The 21,327-nt window shown below is 48.2% G+C and overlaps 1 protein-coding gene across 2 annotated transcripts in view; it reads right to left on the bottom strand.

The window, feature by feature from the left end:
• Positions 1 to 21,327, bottom strand: part of LOC119177840 (activating molecule in BECN1-regulated autophagy protein 1A) — a 152,895-nt gene that overhangs the window by 44,768 nt on the left and 86,800 nt on the right. For both annotated transcript variants that reach the window (XM_075887428.1, XM_075887429.1), the window contains one exon: positions 866 to 1,467. In XM_075887428.1, coding sequence (XP_075743543.1) covers positions 866 to 1,467 — 602 coding nt within the window. The remainder of the gene's footprint in view (positions 1 to 865; positions 1,468 to 21,327) is intronic.

Raw genomic sequence — 21,327 nt, 5'->3', positions numbered from 1 at the left:
AACATATGTACAGCTTTTGACTACTACTTCTTTGCAAAGAAACCATTTCAAAAATTTATTAAAGATTTGTCATACATAAGTATATAACACACGGATTCACAGACCCGAAGTGCGGACCAATGACTTGTTCCTCGTTTTCCCACAAACTATTTCCTACAGTCCCTTAGATACAGACTACCCTCCTTGGTTAATCAATATGTGTGTAGTGAACTTAACTTTCTTGTGTATTAAAAAAGAGAAATGCATGAGGTTTTGTCGCCCTTGCATAGTGTTCTTCGTAGTATGTTTTTGTTATGCATAATATGTCACCGGAACGAAATCATTCTGGTGGCCTATTTGTACTTTGTATTATAAAATTTAAATTCGTATCACGTTCATGATTATTATTTATAAGTGAATATCGAGATATTTAGTTTACTGTGTGTCTTTTTGTACCACTGCTCTATTTGCATAATACTGTTCTAATTTTTTTGTTATGTTTCCGCCTATAAATGCACTATATTTGTCAAAACCCTGTGTTCCCAAACTGCTGCCATAAATGTGGGCCGGCCCTCAGGCATTCTCAAGTGGTTCTTTTTAACCGCTTTTTGCCTGAGGGACCCTCAACTTGTTAAAAAAAAAGCATGTTGGAAATGTTGAAATAAATAAATTAATATACCCCATTCGCATTCGAATAGAGATTCTTCAACCAAAATCACTATTGGCTTCAAATTCGCTTCGAGCCTGAAATTCACTGTTTGCACAAGCCTAGTTTTGTGCACTTTGAGAACTACTAGCACAGAGAATGAACAACTTCACCAAACTTTTTTTTGTAACATAGTACAAAATCATGTCTGAAACTGCAAAGCTACCAGGAGGGACCAACCTCTGGAAGAGGTGGATCCTCTTCTGGTACAATTGGAGGAGGCGAGGCTGGCCAGAAGCGGTTCCGCCTTAGCATCCTACTCCGTCTCCGAGACAACGATGCGGGTGGGAACGATCCACTGCCAGCTGCATCTACTTCCATAGACCCAAAGTCGAGGCTCTCTTCGTCTGAGGAGTCCAGCGAGTCTGATGACGAGGATGGCAAAGCCAGTGCGCTGCCACTGCTGCCATTGACCACAGGAGAAGCATGGACACGCCTGTTTTGGGGGTGGTGGTGGTAATGCCTCAGCCTCGGGCAATGCATTGGCCGGTGAGACGGCAGAGGCGCAGAAGCGAGGCCCCCTGGCCTCCCCGACGTAGATGCAGCACTGGCAGCTGCAGACAGCAAGCCAGAATTCCCCCTAGTAGTAGAATGACTGCGGAGGTAACTGTCGTTGCCGTAGGCTGTGGACGAAGACGAGGATGATGGCGGGGAAAAGGAAGGAGGGCTCACTGAGGCGCTGGGGCCTGGCGATGTGGATGTGGGGTTGAGGTGGACTTGCGTGCGCCGGTAGTCATCAGCCAGTATCCGCTGCATCTGGCGGGTCAGCTGCAGGCTGATCTCTGCAGTGGCAGTAAAAAAAGAGCAAATGAATGAATAATGAGGAGAAGGCTGGGTAGGCAAGAATGTTGGGTCACTGTTGAACACGTGCAAACACAGATGAACTGAACGGTGGCTTGAGCTAATAACCATATAATGCACTTCGATATAACGAACTCCATTGGTCAGTCAAACCTTATTGACAGACCTGTGAGTATAATCAGCTATCTGCACTTGAACCTCAGGATATAGGAAAATAATGTGAGCAAGCTAATTTAGTCCCCTGTGATGACCTCAGAGAGATACGTCATTTGCAACCTGATTTCAATGCAGCGGAGTTTCCTGTAAATCAATTCAACAAACTAAGAACGTCTTCAAAGCCACACAATAATGTTGCATTCGTGCTAACTGCATTGCTTCCTGGGGGTGCTTAGCACAACAATTCAATGCTCCTGCATCCCTACTGCACTGCCACATGAAAGCAGTGCACACATCACCCTACTGTTTGCTGACACTACTGCCTTCCTCTTCTGCATCACAATGAGTCCACCCCTTAACCCCACTCTGCTCCCTCCTCTTTCTTGCCACAGCAGTAGAAGGACACAGTGCAGCTAAGTATCGCTACCAAAGGGCTTGTCGTTTTCAGAAACACACTATAATAGTGGTATTGAAGCACAGTGATTAATCAGGCTGAGCTTACGACACGAATGGCAACGCTCAAATTCGATTTTCAAGCATAGAGGCTCGGCTTGGACTGCAGTTCAGCCATGGTAGATGGTCAATGCATACTGGACTGAACCCTGGCTAAATTTAGCTTGCTGGATCGCAGCAGCAAGATGTGGTCAAAGCGTGACCTCCAAGATTACATAGTAATCAAGGATATCACGCCTAACTGTGCACTGAAACATCCAGCAGACGGGAGGATCACACAAAAAGCAATAATGTGCAGCCACCTACATGCGTTGTCACGCGCTAACCCTAAATCGCGCACAACACCACCCCTACGTCTTGCCACTCTTCCCAACCAGGCCGAACTCCCCTCTTCCCCACACACGCAACCCTTACAACTCCCAGTCCTAATGATGATGATGGTGCCATCATGTAGCGCCCTCTCTCGGCCGAGTCCCAATGATGATTATCATGCCGTCACGTAACTCCCTCTCTCGGCCACCATCACAGGTCTCCCCCCCTCAAAATGTGAAGCCACCACTACACATCGCCTGCAGCTTCATGGTAGAGCGTCAGCTGATCTGCGTGTCTCACACCGTGCCGACGACCCTTTTTGGGGTCCACTTGAACAAAGTCATTCTGTCCCACACGTCTCACTGCCCGAAAGGGACCGGACCGCCGGGGTGCAAGCTTCGAGGAGAAGCCCTTGGTGGCATCGCTGAGGGAGTGCCTTTCCAGCAGAACAAGATCACCCTCCTGTATTGTCAGTGGCCGCCTGTGCTGGTCGTAGCGAGTCTTCTGGGCGCGCGAAATGTAGTCCTGGTGTGCCCTGGCGAAGTCAAGCACCTCCTGCAGACACCTGGAGACCTCAGTGGCAAACACACGGTATGCTGTAGCAGGAGGCTCTGCGTCGTCTTTGGCTTCAGCCTGTGTCCATGGGGTTTTTAGCTCCCGGCCATAACAGAGAAAGGCAGGCATGTAGCCCGCGACAATGCTTTCAGCCGTGCGCATGGCCAGAGAAATTTCAGGGATGTGCTGGTCCCAGTCTTTGTGGTTGGAACAATAAGCCCTAAGGCACTGCTTGATAGTGCCATTGCGGCGCTCCACCATTTGCCCTGCAGGGTGGTACGGAACAGTGTGTCGGTCTTGTATGCCCCAGTGCTCAAGGAGGCCCTTCCACAACCTGCTTACAAAGGGCTTTCCATTATCACTTGAAATGGAGACAGGTGTGCCATGCCTGCAAAAAACCTGGATCATGCAGGCCACCACACTCTTGCTGTTTGCTGCCCGCAACGGGAAAAGTTCAATGAACTTGGTGAACTTGTCAATCACCACGAGAAGGTACTTGTGGCGTCGAGGCGTCATAGGCAAGGGCCCAATTATGTCCATGCTGAGCTGTTCCATGGGGGCAGTGGCCGATTGGCTGCTCATCAGCCCTTCTGGCTTCTGGCGGTGGGCTTTGGTGCGCCGACAAACCTGGCAGCAGCACACATACTTGGGTATGTCGGAGCGCATACCCAGGCACACGAAATTCTGAGAAATGCGTTTGAGGGTCTTAAAAAAGCCGAAGTGGCTGCTAATCGGGTGGTCATGGGACAGTCGCAGGACCAAGTTGCAGAGATGGTTTGGTAGCCAAGGTACTTTCCTGTTCCCTCGGTGCTGTACAAGCAACCCACTCTCTTCCATCTCGGTCGTCTTCGCCAGGTCTTTGATCAAAGGTTGATCACTGTCAGTGGGCGGAAGCTTCCCTCCTTTCATCACAGTTCGTAGTTTTGACAGTATGGGGTTCTGCTCTTGTTCCTGGGCAAGGAGCCCTGCATCATTCAAGACAGTAGTGTCGTCCACTTCAGGTGCTACAGCAGCAGCCTCAAAGCTGATTTGTGGGCTGGGCTCCGGAACAGCCATAAGGAACAGCGTCTCGTGTAGACTCGGACCTGGAACTTCCTGGTGCTGAAGGGGAGCTCTGCTCAAGGCGTCGGCTGGCACATTTAAAAGACCCCGCCTGTGCTTGATCTTGCAGTTGAAACCTTGCAGCCGCAAAACCCAACGCTTTACACGTGGTGAGGCCTGGTCTGTGGTGAACATCCAGGACAGTGAGGAGTGATCACAGTGTATTTCAAACTCGGTGAACTCAAGGTATGGTCGGAACTTGTCCACTGCCCCCCCCCACAGCCAGACACTCGTATTCTTGCACTGTATAACGCTGCTCTGCCTCAGTGAGGACCCTGCAAATGAAGCTTATTGAACGCAGTTGAGCATCACTCTCGTCTGCCTGCAGAAGGCGTTTGGTATCCGCGCATTCATCAAAGCTCGCCCTTTCTTTTCCCGTGAAGCTCTACTGGCGCTGTATTTTGCGTTCATTCATAGTCATATTACTTACGGTGTAGTCTCATGGGGCAACACTTATGCTTGTCATTTATCATCAATACAGCACATTCAAAATCAGTCAATCCGCATTGTCATTTCTAGTTCTTCGCAATCCAATGCCTACACATTACTACGCTCTTACAATATCTTGCCAGTAAATCTTTTGTTCCGGTTAAATCTTGTGACATTATTCCACAAACTGCTGTATAATCAACTGCAGAATAATAATGTGACCAGGTTTGCGGCTGATAAAAATTTCCTGTTACCCCCCACTCATACTAATTATGGGCAAAAAACTTTCGCTTTCAGTGCGATATCCTTTTGGAATGCGTTACCTTCTAGCATTAAGCGTTGCACTTCAATTCCTTTGTTCAAAAAGTCCGTCAAAAATCATTTTTTGAATAACCTTACTTGTGATCGTTTACCTGTTTGACTCGTTTGTTCTTTTTTTTTAATACCATGTTGCGTGTTTTGGCTTGATTTGTGATATAAAAGTGCATTTTGATGTCTGTATATTGTAAGATATTTCTGCTGCTCTGTATAAATTTTACCGTCAATTTGTGTCGACAAACCGAGGGTCCCACTAAAGTCTCTAGCTCTGGGACTCTCATCTGTAAATCTTGGATTTTGTACCTTGTTTTTGGAAATAATAAAACTTAAAACTTCAAACTTGAAGCACCGCTGCAATGCCGACTCCACTGGCGTCTGTTACCACCACGAATGGTCTGTTGAGGTCCGGAAAGTTTACAACAACATCGTCGGCCAGGGACTGCTTCAATGCTCTAAAGGCTTCCTCTTGCTGCAGCTCCCACCACCAACGTTGGTTTTTCTTAAGGAGTTCTGTGAGTGGACGTGCAGTGATAGAAAACTGAGGTATGAACCCTCTGTAATAGCCTGCTAGTCCCAGGAAGGCCTGCAGCTGTTTGAGTGTTGTTGTATGGTGGCTAGAAGGGGGCAGTGTGACGGTAGCCATAAGCACGCCGTGGGAGAGAGGCGCACAAAACGCGATAAAATTTTTTATGCCGCTAGGGGCGCGGCGGTCGTCGGGAGCACGTGAGATCTCCGCGGCTACAGCCATTGCTACAGCTGCTACAGCCACGTGTGTTTGGCATTGTGAGCAAACTTCCGCACGTGCAGCTGTTTTTGTGTGACTCCTGGACGCGCACCATGTGAATGATTGCGAATAGCGACACATTGTTACCATTCCAGCAAAAGCAGGTACGTGTTTTGTACCCGGTTGTAAAAGTGGGTACAAGTCGTGTCCGGCAAGGGTGTCGTCGTTTTGAGCTCTTAAGAATGCATTGAAACGGGAGCAGTGGGCCCGTAATATAAAACGGGGCGATAAGGAACTAACCAACGACTGCTTCGTTTGTGAACCTCACTTCGAGGCAACGTTTATACAGAGAACTTATCGTCATGTTATCAATGGTGAGCTGGTTGCAATTCCACGCGATCGTCCGCTGCTAACAGAGGACGCCGTTCCTACAATCTTCCCGGATGCGCCAAAACACCTCACAAAGAAAACGCCGACTAGAAGGAAAGAGAGAAACCTGTGTGAACAAGGTGAGCCCCCGACTAAAAAAAGAAGGAATACTGTAAAGCAGCAGGCGCCAGAAGAAAGTGAACAAGTAATAGAAGCACAACATGCTGCAGAATCGGAGTTTACTGAAGCTGTACGTACTGACACAATAGAAGTGGAGTGCAAAGTGAAGTTAGTGCGGAATACGTGTGCCGCAACATTGAACTTCCTAACACAAGCTGGAACAAACTATCGTTTTCCAGTGAAACAGGGACCGTCACTTTCGGCCTTTGCAAGTTAGAGGGTGGCGAGTTGGATCACCTACTGCTGCCGAAATTGGTGAAGTTCGAACAGGCCGTTGAGCAAATAGGAATAGTCAGTTGTTCAGTTTTTCTTAGGGGCAAGCTGCACCTAAAACGCAATGTTTCCTCACCAGATGAGGCACAGTTGGCGCTGAACAGTGCACATTCTCTGGTTTTATGTGCTGGCTGTGGTATGAAACTAAACACAGTAGGAAAATATGAGTATTTTGCCGGCTTGTACTTTTCGCCCAAGTGCAGCCTTACATGCGAAAGTAAGGGCCCTTGCATGCACTGGAAGTACCTATGAAAGCTCTTGCAAAATCAGCTATCACGGCAGAAACGTGGCGTTTCATTTAAACGCCTTGCAAGGCACGCCAACACTCGTTGCCGTCAGGTAGCTGCTCAACGAAAGCTGCTGAACGTGCAGAGGGAACTCGACATGATGAAGTCTTCCAATGAGCTAATTGGAGATGAGGCACTGAATGAATGCATTAAAAAGTTGCCTCAGAAACAACAGATAGCAATTATGGCATGCTGCAGCTAAATGAAAATCGACATGTGGCATGCTGTATGAGAAAAATTGGATCCTAGAGTGTGAGTGCTGCTTCGCATGAGGAGTCCGAAGCTCTATGAGCACCTTCGGAAGCAGAAAATTCTTGTCCTGCCAAGCCGAAATTGTCTACAGCGTTATGTGCGCAATTTCAAGAGTGGCATCGGATTTAATCACATTGTGTTTGTCAGTGACACTGCAGAAGTGAGAGTGCACTGCATATTGTAATGAGAGCTACAATACGCAGAGCACTCTCACTTCTGCAGTATTTATCGTCGTCAGTGGCGTTCAAATACTTGCTGACATCAAGATTAAGTCATGACAAGTTGGAAAACTTGTTCGGTATAATAAGACAGTATTCAGGTACAAATGACCACCCAAGCCCGGGGCAGTTTCTTATAACTATAAATTGTCTCAGTTTCTACAATCTTGCGCTACCACCAAAGTCTGCAAACTCCCTGGCACAAGTTGTGAACGCTCTACTGGACACGGCGTCTTCAGCAGGTGCAAGTAACAGTGCCGTTTTCGAACTAAGAGAGATTATTGAGGATATGCTCGAGGCTGGAGATATAGATGGTGCTAGCGATGCCATTCAGTCTGCTTTTAGAAGCGACCACAGCAGCTATGTGGTAGAGAAAAGTGACAGCCGTTTGGTTTACTACTTGTCTAGTTATGTAGCTAGAAAGTTCAGGACCAAAAATTCTTGTGGCACATGTGCATCAAAGCTAGCTATGAAAAAACAGGATGTTGTAGCAGAAAGTGCAGACAATGAATTCACCAAACATTTTGATCGAGGGGTTTGTTATATCCTAGAGATGACTTGGCCATCCTTGTGGCAACATTAGAAGAAACATTTACTTTTTTTCTCTCTACCGAGAAGCTGCAGGCATTCAGTATTCATGATTTCATGTCATTTCTGAGTACCATTAGGCTTCATCAAGTTGGCTGTGCCAATCATGGCAAAGAACTAACTGCAAAAATTGTGCAGTTTTTTGTGCTCACGCGCCTGCACTTTTATACTAAATCGCTGAATAAAGACCGATCTGTCCAGCGGCAAAAACAGAAACACATCAAGTTGCGAAGGTGCCAGTAAATTTTGTGGGTACTTTCACTTCTAATTCTCTGCTGTGCTGATTGATTTGTTTTAGTGCATTTTTTTGCACTGTGTTGGAACTGATGCTTGAGCATGTCAAAAATAAAATGTTTCTGAAGAACCAGCTGGATGCACCGTACAAACTTTTTACATTTCCAGAAACACTTGCTCAATATACTTGCTCAATATACTTAGTGGTAGTAGAATGACCAGAGTATTGTAGCCTTGTGATACGCACAAGTTGTAAATGTTAAGGGAATGTAACGCCCTCTTCAAAACGTTCAAGTTACAGCTGCGCAGTTAGTATAGTTCCTGCGCGAACCGGAGCTTGTTTTTTTATTGAGTGCGGGGCGTAACTAGGGAGCAACAAGAATAAAATAATTTGAGGAGCATGTCGTATGCGGGACGAATGTCTAACACAAATTTACATAACACGGGCGACTGCCAACTACCCATTCGCCGTATGTATCGCATATCTCGCGCAGACTGGCAACTGAATAAAATTGCTCATTTGCAGCATACACGGGAAGTTTAGCGTGCAACAAATGCATGCCGCATAACGAACAAATATGAAAAGAAACATATATACATACTTGGCCCTCAGCCATGCTCTACCAACACCGCTGCACGCGCTTCCGACGCGCGCAGCGCCACCTAGACGTGCCACCATGTTTCATTGAACGTATGTGTACCATCTGGCCCCTGCCCGTCACACTGCCCCTTCTAGCCACCATAGTTGTTGGTTGAGGATAGTCCAGCACCGCACGCACCTTTTGCTTGTCCGGCCTACACTGCCCAAGCGATATTTCATGGCCAAGGAACTTCAGGTATTGACAGCACATGTGCACCTTCTCTGGGTTAATGGTCAGCTGTGCCGAACTTATCCGCTTCAACACCTCCCGAACATGCTCGAGATGATCCTCTAAGGTCTCCGAATACACCAGGACATCATCGAGAAACGCCATGGTAAACTGGTTATTGATTCCCTCCAGTAGTCGGTCCATCAGGGTCTGGAACGTGGCAGGACCTCCGGCAACTCCAAAGGGCATTCTCATGAACTCGAAGGTTCCCCGATATCAAATGACCGCTGTCTTTGAAATATCCTGCTCTTCAACAGTGATTTGAAAAAAACCCTGCAAAAGATCAAAACTTGAGAACCACCTGGCTCGCCCCAGCTGTGCCAGCAACCAATCAGTCCTGGGCATGGGGTAGACTGGCACCTTAATGCGTGCATTCAGCTGGCGGTAATCCACAGCCATGCGGTAGCCACCAGACTTCTTCTCAACCAGGACTGGAGCACTGGCACGCTGACTTTGGCTAGGGCGGATGAGGTTCTGTGCCAGCAGGTCGTGAATGCAGTTGTCCATGATGGCCTGCTTCTTGGCATTCACTGGTGGCAGTTTGCATCAAACAGGTGGGTTGTCTCCCGTGTTAATGCGATGGTCTGCCAGGGTTGTGCAGTCCGGAGTGGTGGTGAAGATTTCACTAAACTCTTCTAAAACGTGTTTCATGCGTGGGTCTAGGTCTGACGAGTGGCCGGGAATGATCACATTGCAGGCTGCAGTCGCCTCCGGCACACTGGCACACACACTGGCATAGCCCTCAGCAAAAATCCAGCGCAGACTGTCTCCAAAATCATCCACAGCCTCTGGCTGCTCCTAAACGGCCTTGACAAAGGGCACAATTCTTTGTGGTTCTGTGCCGACAGTCCAGCAACCAAGTGACACGTGCAGAGAGATGCCACTCACCGTCAGGAAATCTCTACCAAGGACAATGTCACGGCACAGGTCAGGAACGCACAAAAACTGCTGTCTGCGGCAACCGGCAGCCCACTCGATCTGGCACTTAAGAGACATGGTTGACCAGCCTGATGCCAAACGCAGCACGCGTACGTCTGCCTTGGGTTTGGCCACAGAAGCTTGGGCCGCCGCCGCAGCATGCGGTCTGAAGAAGCTTACACTTGAGCCTGTGTCTAGCAGGGCCTTGAACGTCGACGACCCGATATGAATGTCCATAAGGGGCTCTTTGCCACCGGCTGTGGTCGCTACTTGGTGCGCACAGCCGTAGGTGCCCGCCGGAGCAGCACCTACTGCCACTGGTTTCCCGGGCACTGTGCTTGCAGGTGACCCGATCGCTGGCACCGGAAGCAAACGGGTGGCCCCATTCGTCGACCCGTGGCACAGTTAGGAGAAATGTGGCCGAATCCACCACAGCGATGGCACTGCACACGCATTGCTCCACTCGTGGGCTCCTGCCGCGGCGTCGGTCCCGGCCCGTAGGGTGAGAACGGAGGCGCTGTGTCGCACGAGTACTGCCGGTCCCGGCAGTACGACGGGTCCAGCGCAGCTGGATGCAGTGACCAGTGATAAGTCGGCGGCACCGGTAGGGCAGCAGCAAACGAAGCGAACGACGGCGTCGCTATAGTGTTCGGCTGCGGCAGTGAGCGATGGTCGGGGGCCAGGCCAGGACGCAATGCCAGATCTCTGGCTACTTGGCTGTTTGGAAGTGGTGGTGGTCTGTACTGGAGGCAACGTCAAGCCCGCTCCATTAGGCCGTCGGCTGCCTTCACCAACTCGGCGAGGTCGTTATAGGCATGTCCCTCCGCCAAATCTTGCAGCTGAGGGGGCATCTGTTTCAGTACGCGCTGCACCTTCTCGGCTTCGTAGACCTCTTCCTCGATGAGGTCGTAAAACGTAGCGATCGCATAAATACTCTTTCAAATTCTCTTCCGGGTGCTGCGTGCGCTGTTCGAGCTCCGCCTTCAGGCGACGCTTCGCGTCAATCGACGATAACTCGGAGCGGAAGGCGGCAGTGAATTGCTCCCACGAGTCGAACCCGCGCACGAACCGCCACCACAACTTCGCGCCGCCCTCGAGGGCAGCCGGTACCACGTGAGTCAGTCCCTTAGCGGCGGCGACCCTTGTTATGTATGAGGCAGAAGTTTTCCAGGCGTTCAAGAAACTCCCTCGACGACTGCAAGTCTCTAACACGGAAGTAGCGAGGGAGGTGCGTAGCGTCGAGCCGAGAGAGTCATCAGTGGCCCGAGAGACCGCGCCAGTGTTAGCGATCACAGTTCATGCCCCTACGTGCGGAGCTGTGGGCAGCAGCGTTGCCATCACTCAATCGCACACGATTGCCGCGATTCGTTCGCGCTCCATGGCGGAGCCGTCTGTGCCCAGCAACAGCTCTTCAACGACACCTTGGAGCCTAGGCATGTTGTCCGCTCCTGTTGTCGGGCCTGAAGCCGTCCCGGACGAGCCCCCACTTGTCACGCGCTAACCCTAAATCGGGCACAACACCACCCCTACGTCTTGCCACTCTTCCCAACCAGGCCAAACTCCCCTCTTCCCCACGCACGCAACCCTTACAACTCCCAGTCCCAATGATGATGATGGTGCCATCATGTAGTGCCCTCTCTCCGCCAAGTCCCGATGATGATCATGCCGTCACGTAATGCCCTCTCTCGGCCACCCTCACAGTGTGGTGAGAAAATTGACTGGCACGTGCTGCGCACAACTGCTACTGAATGCTGATGCGGCCAGACATAGTGTTCAAGACTGCACTGGTTTCGGAGCAACGTGGGGGCCTCTAACCAGCCGAGTTAACTCGGTGCGACAATATCCACTAAACTAATCCACAATACCCGGATGATCAACGAAATTTTCACAGCTGCCAGGGGTCATACGGTGGAATCGCACATGGTTTTTGTGAAAGAATTTTTCAAATCATGCGATGCACCATGGAGAATGACCACAGCTCCCTTGCCTTCGAAGTGGCAAAGAAAACCGATTCGACTTGTTTGTGGCACGCTTGAACTGCGGCACACGCACTACTCCACGCACCACTCCGTGGCATAGTTCTGTTTCCTGCACCACGAATTCTGTGTGTCAAGAGCCTGACATGGTGTTTTTCGAAGAGTCATGCATCAAGTAAAAAGCATAAGGGGCCGTAAATGAAGCATGAATAACCACATTAAGCTCTCAGTTATCCTGCAAGCGATCATTTATGAAACGATGCTGCCGATGTGGCTAGTATTTCGCAAGCGATCCTGACTGGCGAGAAAAAGAACCTTGTTGTCTGTTTCGGAATATCACACAGCTCTCCCTGATCCCGAAACGAAAGCTAATCCCGATTAGAACAGGTGCCTTTACAAGAAAGGCACCTTTTTACAAGAAAGGCTATGCCACAACAAATTTTAAGAGCCAACCGATTAATTTTAAGCTGCTTGCACTTACACAAGTTGAATCACTATACACTCTATAATATTATCTAGACGTTTAGTGATAAGGCCTATTTTCAAAATTCATGTACCAAATTCGTGATGCTTGTTGGTCTATTCTTTCGACATGTGCATGTGCAAAGTCTTGAAACAGAAAACGTGACCACCACAAACAAAGGTGCCATAAACATAGGTCGTCGCTTTGCTTTTATGAAATTTTAGACTGCTGCATGCAACGATTTTTGATGCTGCACATTCATCAGAGCGAGTGGGAAACAATTATTTCCTTTTAATGTAAATGAGAGCATCGGTGCCACACCACTGCGGACATCACCCAAGCTTTTAATAACTATGACGGCAGAGTAAGCCCAATGGCTTCCCTTAAGAGGAGACATGGGACTTAGGACTCTCTCATTTATTTTTGAACAAAATGTGACAAAAGTTGGCAAGCTTACTAAGCTTGTTCTCCAGATTCTAAAAATGTAGTTATTTTTTCTATATCTTCATTAGTTCATTACTTAATTAGGATAACAATATATATTATTCCTACTACAATAGAAAAATAATCACCAGTCTGAAATTTACAAATAGCATAGGGATCAACACAAGAAAGCACAAGCTACAAAACATAGGAAGCACTTCTTTGATTGGGTCATTATTTTTTACTTTACAGTACACTAAACTTCAGTAGCAGCGATGCCGTAGTGGTTAGAGCATCCACTTCGCATGCAAGAGGTCCGTGGTTCGAATCCCTGTGCCGGGCAATTCCCAACCGAATAAAAAAAAATCCGCGTGGTGATGGAACTGCATCAAGAGGCCTGGGGTGCAGCCTCGCCGGTAACGACCACCGGTAACGCACTCCCTCATCAGAGAAGAATTAGCCACCCTGGTGAGTATCTGGCCACTCACTACCTCCCACGTGCATACATCAATCAACTCGCAGCTCTCAGTCCCCAGCAGCTGCGAAGCAACTGACCACGGCGGCGGTCAGATCTGCAACGCAGCAGAGGGTGCTAAGAATCTCTGGATCTGGACAGGCCGCCATTGGAACCTGAACTTGGCAACGTTTAACGCTAGAACCTAGTCTAGTGAGGCAAGTCTAGCTGTACTATTCGAGGAGCTAGAGGATGTTAAGGGGGCAGACTGGTCTTTGGGATGAAAAAGTGACAAAAAAATTCATTTTTTAAAATTGACATATTTGGTTTCTGCAATTATTTTTCTATATCTCAGCAAATTTTTGTGCACCAGGAAGTAGTATTTTTTTTTTCATGTCATTCTCTAACTTGGTGCTGTTAACATGGAGAACCTGTAAAAAAATTGGGAACGGACTTTGAGGCTTCTTTATAATTTGCCAGCACCTGTGTCTAAAGCTCTACTACCAATTTATGAGCACCTTTATGAGGATTGCAAAACATGCACACCATGATTGTTGCTTTTTGAAAAAACTGTGTGTTTTTAGTTTTTTTCCATTTTTCTCAAGAAAGTAAACTTGCGACTATTCAATTTTGAGGCCTCAATATATCTGCAGTTAGGGCAGGTACAACAATAATTCTCTTTGCAGTGTAAACCTGTATGTGTGTAGAATGCAAGTATGGGAGCAGAATCTAGAGCACGTGCCTTTTTAATTATATACTAATCAAAATTGTAACACAATTCCAACTGCTTTTGAAAATGAATAGTTCATTTTGCTGTAAAATAACCAATAAAGGCCTAAAAACAAAAAAACTCCTTCATACTTTCACTCTATAGTCATTAGTCATATCCTAAATTTCACTTTTAATTAACCACTTTTTTTCTATGGCAGCCTTAAACAATAGAGGGTTAACTTAAGTTACCTCAGGAACAAAATGAGTTACAGAAAAACTAATTAAATATTTGAAATCAGCAGAAAAAACTGCATAACCCTGTGCAGTTTGATCAAGATCACTGAAGAAATAAACAAAAAAAAGTCTAAGACCAGTCTGCCCCCTAAAATGGGATAAATAGGGCTCAGTGAGGTTAGGAAGACTGATGAGGCCTATACGGTACTACAGAATGGCCACGTCCTTTGCTATCGGGGCTTGGCTGGGCTGACAGAAGAGAACTTGGAGTAGGGTTCCTAATTCACAGAAACATAGCTGGCAACATAGAGAAATACTTTAGCATTAATGAAAGGGTGGTAGGTATCATAATTAAACTCAATAGGAGATACAAGATGTAGGTGGTATTGGCTTATGCGCCTACATCCAGCCATGATCATGCTTCAGTTGAAAGCTTTTATGAAGACGTGAAATCTGCAAAGAGTAAGGTAAAAACATAGTATACTATACTGATGGGAGACTTTGATGCAAAGGTAGAGAAGAAGCAGGCTGGAGATCAAGAAGTAGGAGATCATCGGTACTAGAAATGCCAGAGGAGAGCTACTAGTAGAATTCGCAGAATGCAATAATTTGTAGATTTTGAATACCTCCTACCAAAAACGAGGTAAACGAGGAAACCGTGAGTGGACATAGAGGAGCCGTAATGGCAAAAATAAGAACTAAATAGCCCTTACAATGAGTGCACACCCAGGCATCGTGCAGGATGTGGAAATGTTTGGCAGGTACGATGCAGTGACGATAGAATGGTACTGTCTCGAATTCGCCTAGACTTGAAGAAGGAACGACAGAAACTAATACACAAGGAGCCAATCAATGAGCTAACACTGAGAGGGAGGGTACAGGAATTCAGAGTCTCGCTTCAGAACAGGTACTCGGCTCTTGTTGAGGAAACCAACCTTAGCGTAGATACAGTGAATGATAATTTGACGAGTATCATTAAGGAGTGTGCAGTGGAAGTTGGAGGCACGGTAGTTAGACAGGACAGTGGCAAGCTTTCCCAGGAAACGAAAAAATCTCATTAAGAAGCGTCAAAGCAGGAAAGTCTCAAGTTGTGGGGGTGCTCACACTCCCCCTGTAAAGTTGTCTGCGCCGCGTGGCGCACGTGTCTCACCCCAAGGCTTTATTTCGGTGGTGACCACCACCGGGCGATAGATGGTGTTGTGTTCGCTTTGAGTACCACTGTTGGTAGAGTGGTAGCGCCGGCGGTGGCCTCAGGTGGAAGGCAGGCCTTGGTGGTGGGCGAGCGTTGAGCGAGCCTCTTCTGCGCGTGGCGGCTGCTGCGAACGATTGTCTGTAGCGTGGGTCTTCGGTGCTCGGCACCGCGGGCTTCGCGCCGAAGTCCCACGTGGAAAGTCAGGCGTTGGCAACGTTGCCTTGGGTATGTGTTAGTGTGTTGGGTGTGTTAGTGTGTGTTTATCATGTTATTGTGTGTTTAGTGTGTCATTGCGTTATGTTGTTTGTATAGTAGCGTGTTAATTAAAATTGATGTATCATTCGGTGGACGATATCGTCGTCTAAATTAGTTGATAAATGTATGTATGTATGTTGTGTACTTTGTACCGACCGCGTCTACTGTGTCCGTTCACTGCAAGAGCGTGGCGTGGCGATGCGCTCGTTCGCCTCGCCGAGACCCCACACTGGCGGCCCAACAAGGAGCTCTTGGAGTATCGGACGACAGTTTTTGCGGTTCAATACAGGGACCTTGTTAGAGCCGGAGTAGAGTAGGCCTAGAGGGGACTTCTTTGCTAGCGTCGGTGGTGTGCTTTGTTGAGAAGCGAGGAGATTGGTTTTGTAACGTGTTTGAATTTGTCGGCAGGTTGACTTTCTATTTATTTTTTTTGCTCGCAAGTATTGTTATTTTTTGTTGTTGTTAGTTTTCAAAAACGTTATTGAATTAGGACGAGAGCCATGCGGTCCACATCCTGGGGTGAGCAAGGCCTAGAGCACGTGGTTTGTAGGCCAGGCCCCAAGCGAGTGAGTACGGAAGCCTCGTGGGTGGTCCAATTTTCTGTAAATAGCTTCTTCTATATCTTTGGGCTCAGGGAGCCGGGCGTCGTTGCTGTCTGGTATTGCGGCTCGACGCCGAGGCGTCGTGACACCGCCCGGGGCGGTGGACGCCGATCGCTCGGTAAGCTGCTGTGTGCAGCGAGCGATAGGGCCACCTCACAGAGTGGACGTCTCCTCGCGGCTGCCTTTTCTGCGCCTAGGCTGGGTGCTGGGTGGATGCCGGTTGTTGCCGAGCGCCTCATTTGGCCTAAGGCTCTGCGCAGCCGCCTGTCGCACGTGGCACAACTAGGTGGATCGTGGCGTTGAGGTGTTGCGCTCTGCTTCCCTCACTTTTTTTTTTGTGAGCACGAGTTAGGAAAAGTGATTTTTGTTTTATTTTGATGGGCGTCTCGGCCGCCCCTGATGTATTAGCTAGCAGTACTGACCAACGTACCACGTGGACGAAAAGCTCGAAGCTCCCTTCCCGAGGACCTGCTCGATTGTTTTCTTTCAAGTTTTTTGTTGTTGTTATTGATGTATTCAGCGGGAGGGATGTCATCCACGGCCGGCTGTCCTGCACATCGTCAGCGTCGCTGGCCAGGAATGTGGTCGTGAGGTCGGGCGATGGAGATGCCTGGGATCTGCGCAACTGCCTGCAGTCCGGCACCCTCGCGAGTGCTGGTCGCAACTGAAAGACGTGTCGGCGCTAGCGACGGATCGTCGCGCCGACGGCAACGTTGCTGTTGCGGGGCCGGTACTGAGGTGAAGTCTAGCCGGACAGTGCAGCAGTGTCGACCAGCGGCGGTGTCGTGGTGCAAGGACATTATGGTCGTGCGATATCATTTTTTTTTTTAAAGCTTGTGTAGCTAATTTTTGATTTCGGGATGTGGTTTGATTTAAGGTTGGGGGAATGTGGGGGTGCTGACACCCCCCCTGTAAAGTTGTCTGCGCCGCGTGGCGCACGTGTCTCACCCCAAGGCTTTATTTCGGTGGTGACCGCCGCCGGGCGATAGATGGCGTTGTGTTCGCTTTGAGTACCACTGTTGGTAGAGTGGTAGCGCCAGCGGTGGCCCCTGGCGGTAGACAGGCCTTGGTGGTGGGCGAGCGTTGAGCGAGCCTCTTCTGCACGTGGCGGCTGCCGCGAACGGTTGTCTGTAACGTGGGTCCCGTGCTCGGCACCGTGGGCTTCGCGCCGAGGTCCCACGTGGAAAGTCAGGCATTGGCGACGCTGCCTTGGGTATGTGTTAGTGTGTTGGGTGTGTTAGTGTGTGTTTATCATGTTATTGTGTGTTTAGTGTGTCATTGCGTTATGTTGTTTGTATAGTAGCGTGATGTATCATTCGGTGGATGATATTGTCGTCTAAATTAGTTAATAAATGTATGTACAGGGTGTCTAGCAAATTATTATTTTAAGATTCCCTGACTTTTCCAGGTTTTCCCTGACAATTTCAAGTGAAATTTCCTGACGTCTGCATAGGCGGCAATACATGTAAGATCATTAGTGCAGACGACAAAACATTGTTTTATTTAGAGCGCGAACATAAATAATTCACCGCAAATTGTAGTCGCTGACTAGAGTATTATTGCACAAAGTCTATGCAAACACACATCGGCTTCTGCTGTTTGTGTCAGCCACTGCACAAGAGTTCTTGAAGCACTCATCTGTTACTTCTTAAGAGCATCTATTTTCTCTTGCAGGAGACTAGCTTCCGTCAGCGAGTCACTAAGCAGCCTTCACTTCTTTTCTTCCAGTTCTTTGACAAGAGCAGCCACTCTTTTCTTGTTCTTCTGAACACCTGACTCCACTCGTCTTTCTGCCTTGTTCTTCTGCAGTTCCTCTCTGAAGACGCTGTAGGAATTCCGAACCATCTGCAGCATCTTGTCAGTAATTAGAACCTTTTCCACGCCGCCTGCCGCCAACACGGCATCATGCACCAGTCGTTGTGCTATCAGCGAGTCTTCTTTCAAGTTTTCGACGAGGCATTCTTTGTTGACCGAGAAGCCTCTTTCTACGGCAGCGTCAAATGGAACAACTAAGAACGGCACACCGGCAAGGCTTGATAGAAGATTCTTACGAAAGTAAGGCGCAATACCGTGGCAAATCGTATACCCTACCTTGTCCTTCCCTGGATGAAGTTTTTCAGCGACTTCACATCCCGGAAACATGAGAGGGAAGAGCGAGGCCGACGCCGCTGTTGACCGAAAAGATCCGTGAGTCGCTACCGCGTTTAAGCACCACATTATTTCGGCCTTTGTCACAGCGCTCTTCAGAAGAAAGCCGCTCATCGATGTCTTCGCACTTGTGGTGGGGGCAGGCTCCTCGGGCGCGACTGTCCGGTCTTCGCTACATTTGGCCGAGGCGTTCGTCGCTGGCGTAAAAAAGGACAACATACCAGTTTGCGAGGAGCTCGACCGGCACTTCAAACCAGCAAGATGCTTCTTGCTGGACGCGTGACTGGAAACTGCAGTTCCTCCCATGTTGCTTAAAGAAAACGTTTTGCAGCACAGTGTGCAATGAGCACTCTGAGGATCATTCTGCACGGGCTTAATCCAGCTTGCATATTCCGAAACGTTCGGGATCGTCCAGTCCGAATTAAAGGAGCACTTTCTCGCCGCCGACATCGTCAGTGAGAAGGCTTCTCTTCAGAAAAAAACGATGACAACACACCGCCACGGGAAGGTTCCATCGTTCAAAACATGGTGGACAGAAGAGGTGGTCCAAAACAACAAAAGTGTATACCCAGCATGCCCAGCGCGCACTGCTCAAGGTTGCCAGGCCACGGAGAAAAAAAGGCCAAACTTGTCAACCTTGGCACTACTGCCCCACTGGCTTGGATTGCATCTGTCCCCGTAGGTTGTTTGCGCCAATTACAGTGAGCTGAGTGCGCGCTCCGCGCCGGGGAACAAGTCGCGAGTCATTTTCCCTGACTGGGTTCTCTTTTTGGCAACATTCCCTGACGATTCCCTGATTTTTCCCGGCGTGTATCATTTCCCTGACAATTCCCGGTTTTCCCGGTTGCTAGACACCCTGATGTATGTATGTTGTGTGCTTTGTACCGACCGCGTCTACTGTGTCCGTTCACTCCAAGAGCGTGGCGTGGCGATGAGCTCGTTCGCCTCGCCGAGACCCCACAAAGCACAAAGTACAACAGACAAAATAGAGCTGGCAGAGCTTTCGAAGTGGATTAATAAGCGTAAAATATCCGATGTAAGAAGGTATAACATGGGAAGAATTGAACACGCTCTGAAAAAAAAAATGGAGGAAGCCTCAAAGCAGTGAAGAGGAAACTTGGGATAGGCAAAAATCGGATGTATGCACTAAGCGACAAAGAAGGCAAAATAACTACCAATATGGATAGGATAGTTGAAATAGCAGAGGAGTTTTACAGAGATCTGTACAAAAGCAGGGACAACCAACACCTTAATACTATAAGAACTACCAGTAACCCAGATGACACCCCACCAGTAGTGATACAAGAAGTCAGAAAAGCCTTGGAGAGCATGCAAAGAGGCAAAGCCCCTGGTGAGGATCAGGTAACATCAGATCTGCTGAAAGATGGAGGACAGATTGTGTTAGAAAAACTAGCTACACTGTTTACGAGGTGTCTCATGACGGGAAGAGTACCAGAGTCTTGGAAGAATGCTAACATCATCTTAATACATAAAAAAGAAGATGACAAGGACTTGAAAAATTACAGGCCGATCAGCTTGCTCTCCGTAGTATACACGCTATTTGCAAAGGTAATCGCTAACAGAGTAAAGGAAAGATTAGAATTCAATCAGCCAAAGGAACAAGCAGGATTTTCAATGGGCTACTCAACATCAACCACATTCCTACCATCAATCAGGTAATAGAGAAATGCTCAGAATACAGCCAACCGCTATACATAGCCTTCATTGATTACGAGAAGGCATTTGATTCAGTAGAAATATCAGCAGTCATGCAAACACTGCGGAATCGGGGCGTCGATGAAGCATACATAAACATCCTGGAAACATCCTGGAATCTACAGGGGATCAACTGCTACCATAGCGCTTCATAAAGAAAGCAACAGAATACCAATCAAGAAGGGCGTAAGGCAAAGGTATACAATCTCCCCAATGCTATTTACCGCATGCTTACAGGAAGTTTTCCGAGACCTAGAATGGGAACAGTTAAAAATAAGAGTTAATAGAAAGTACCTTAGTAACCTGCGCTTCGTCGATGAAATTGCATTGCTAAGTAACCCAGAGGACGAATTGCAACTCATGACTACGGAGTTAGACAAGGAGAGCAGAAAGGTGGGTCTTAAAATTATTCTGCAGAAAACGAAAGTAATGTACAACAACCTCGGAAGAGAGCAGCACTTCAAGATATGTAATAGTGCACTTGAAGTTGCAAAGGACTATGTCTACTTAGGGCAGGTAATAACCGCGGAGCCGAACCACGAGATTGAAGTACAGTAGAACCGCGATGATACGAATCTCGCGGGGTCACAAAATATATTCGTAATATCCGAAATTCGTATCATCGGAACACCCACAAAGCTAGCTAAATTAACACCGAGTCGGAGGCAAACTGATTTTCCACACTCGAAAAAAATTTATTTTTTGGAGAAAAAATTTCTGATGTCTTTCTGCTTCTTTTTTTTTTTTCCCAAGTCACTCAGCAGACTTTTCTGAAATCGGTAAAACGCGTGCACGTGTCATCACTGATTCCTTCAGCAGCCATAGCACGCCTCAGGACATCGAGCGCGTGCAGAGTTTCAGCCGCCGGTGGTAGTCCTTCGCCGTCGCACTCGTCCATTTCCTCGTCATCGTCACTGGAATCGGCACACGTGGCCTCGTTGACAATATCTTCCACCATGCGCGCACCACAAGTGGCAAGATTGTCATCCGCCATGCAAAAGTTGTGAGCCGAACACTTGGTATCAAGGCATTCCCAACCCTAAATGGGCTCCTCCGACTCTGAAAGGGCCTGTGGCACCTCTTCGGGAATCCTAAAGAAGCCGCATTTACCGAAGCAGTTCGCAATGGTAGTCGGCGTTACTCTATTGCAAGCCATTGAGATAAAATGGATGGCGTTCAAAAGGCTTATTCGCAGGCCACCTTCGTCTTTCCTGTCCCTGTCGATTTTGGCAAAGAGCCGGCACACAAGAAGGCGTCTGAAATGATGCTTGACGTTTTTTATAATGCCAGCGTCAAGCGGTTGCAAGTGCGTCGTCGTATTTGCGGGCAAAAAAAAAACAGCTTGACGTTTTGAAGCGTCACTTGCTTCGGGTGGGCGGCGCACAGGTCAAGAATCAAAATACTAGTTTTCCGATTTTTGCAGGCCATTCT

Source organism: Rhipicephalus microplus, chromosome 1 (genome assembly GCF_043290135.1).
Source record: "Rhipicephalus microplus isolate Deutch F79 chromosome 1, USDA_Rmic, whole genome shotgun sequence".
Classification (NCBI taxonomy): Eukaryota; Metazoa; Arthropoda; class Arachnida; order Ixodida; family Ixodidae; genus Rhipicephalus; species Rhipicephalus microplus.
This window is presented reverse-complemented; position numbering and strand designations above follow the sequence as displayed.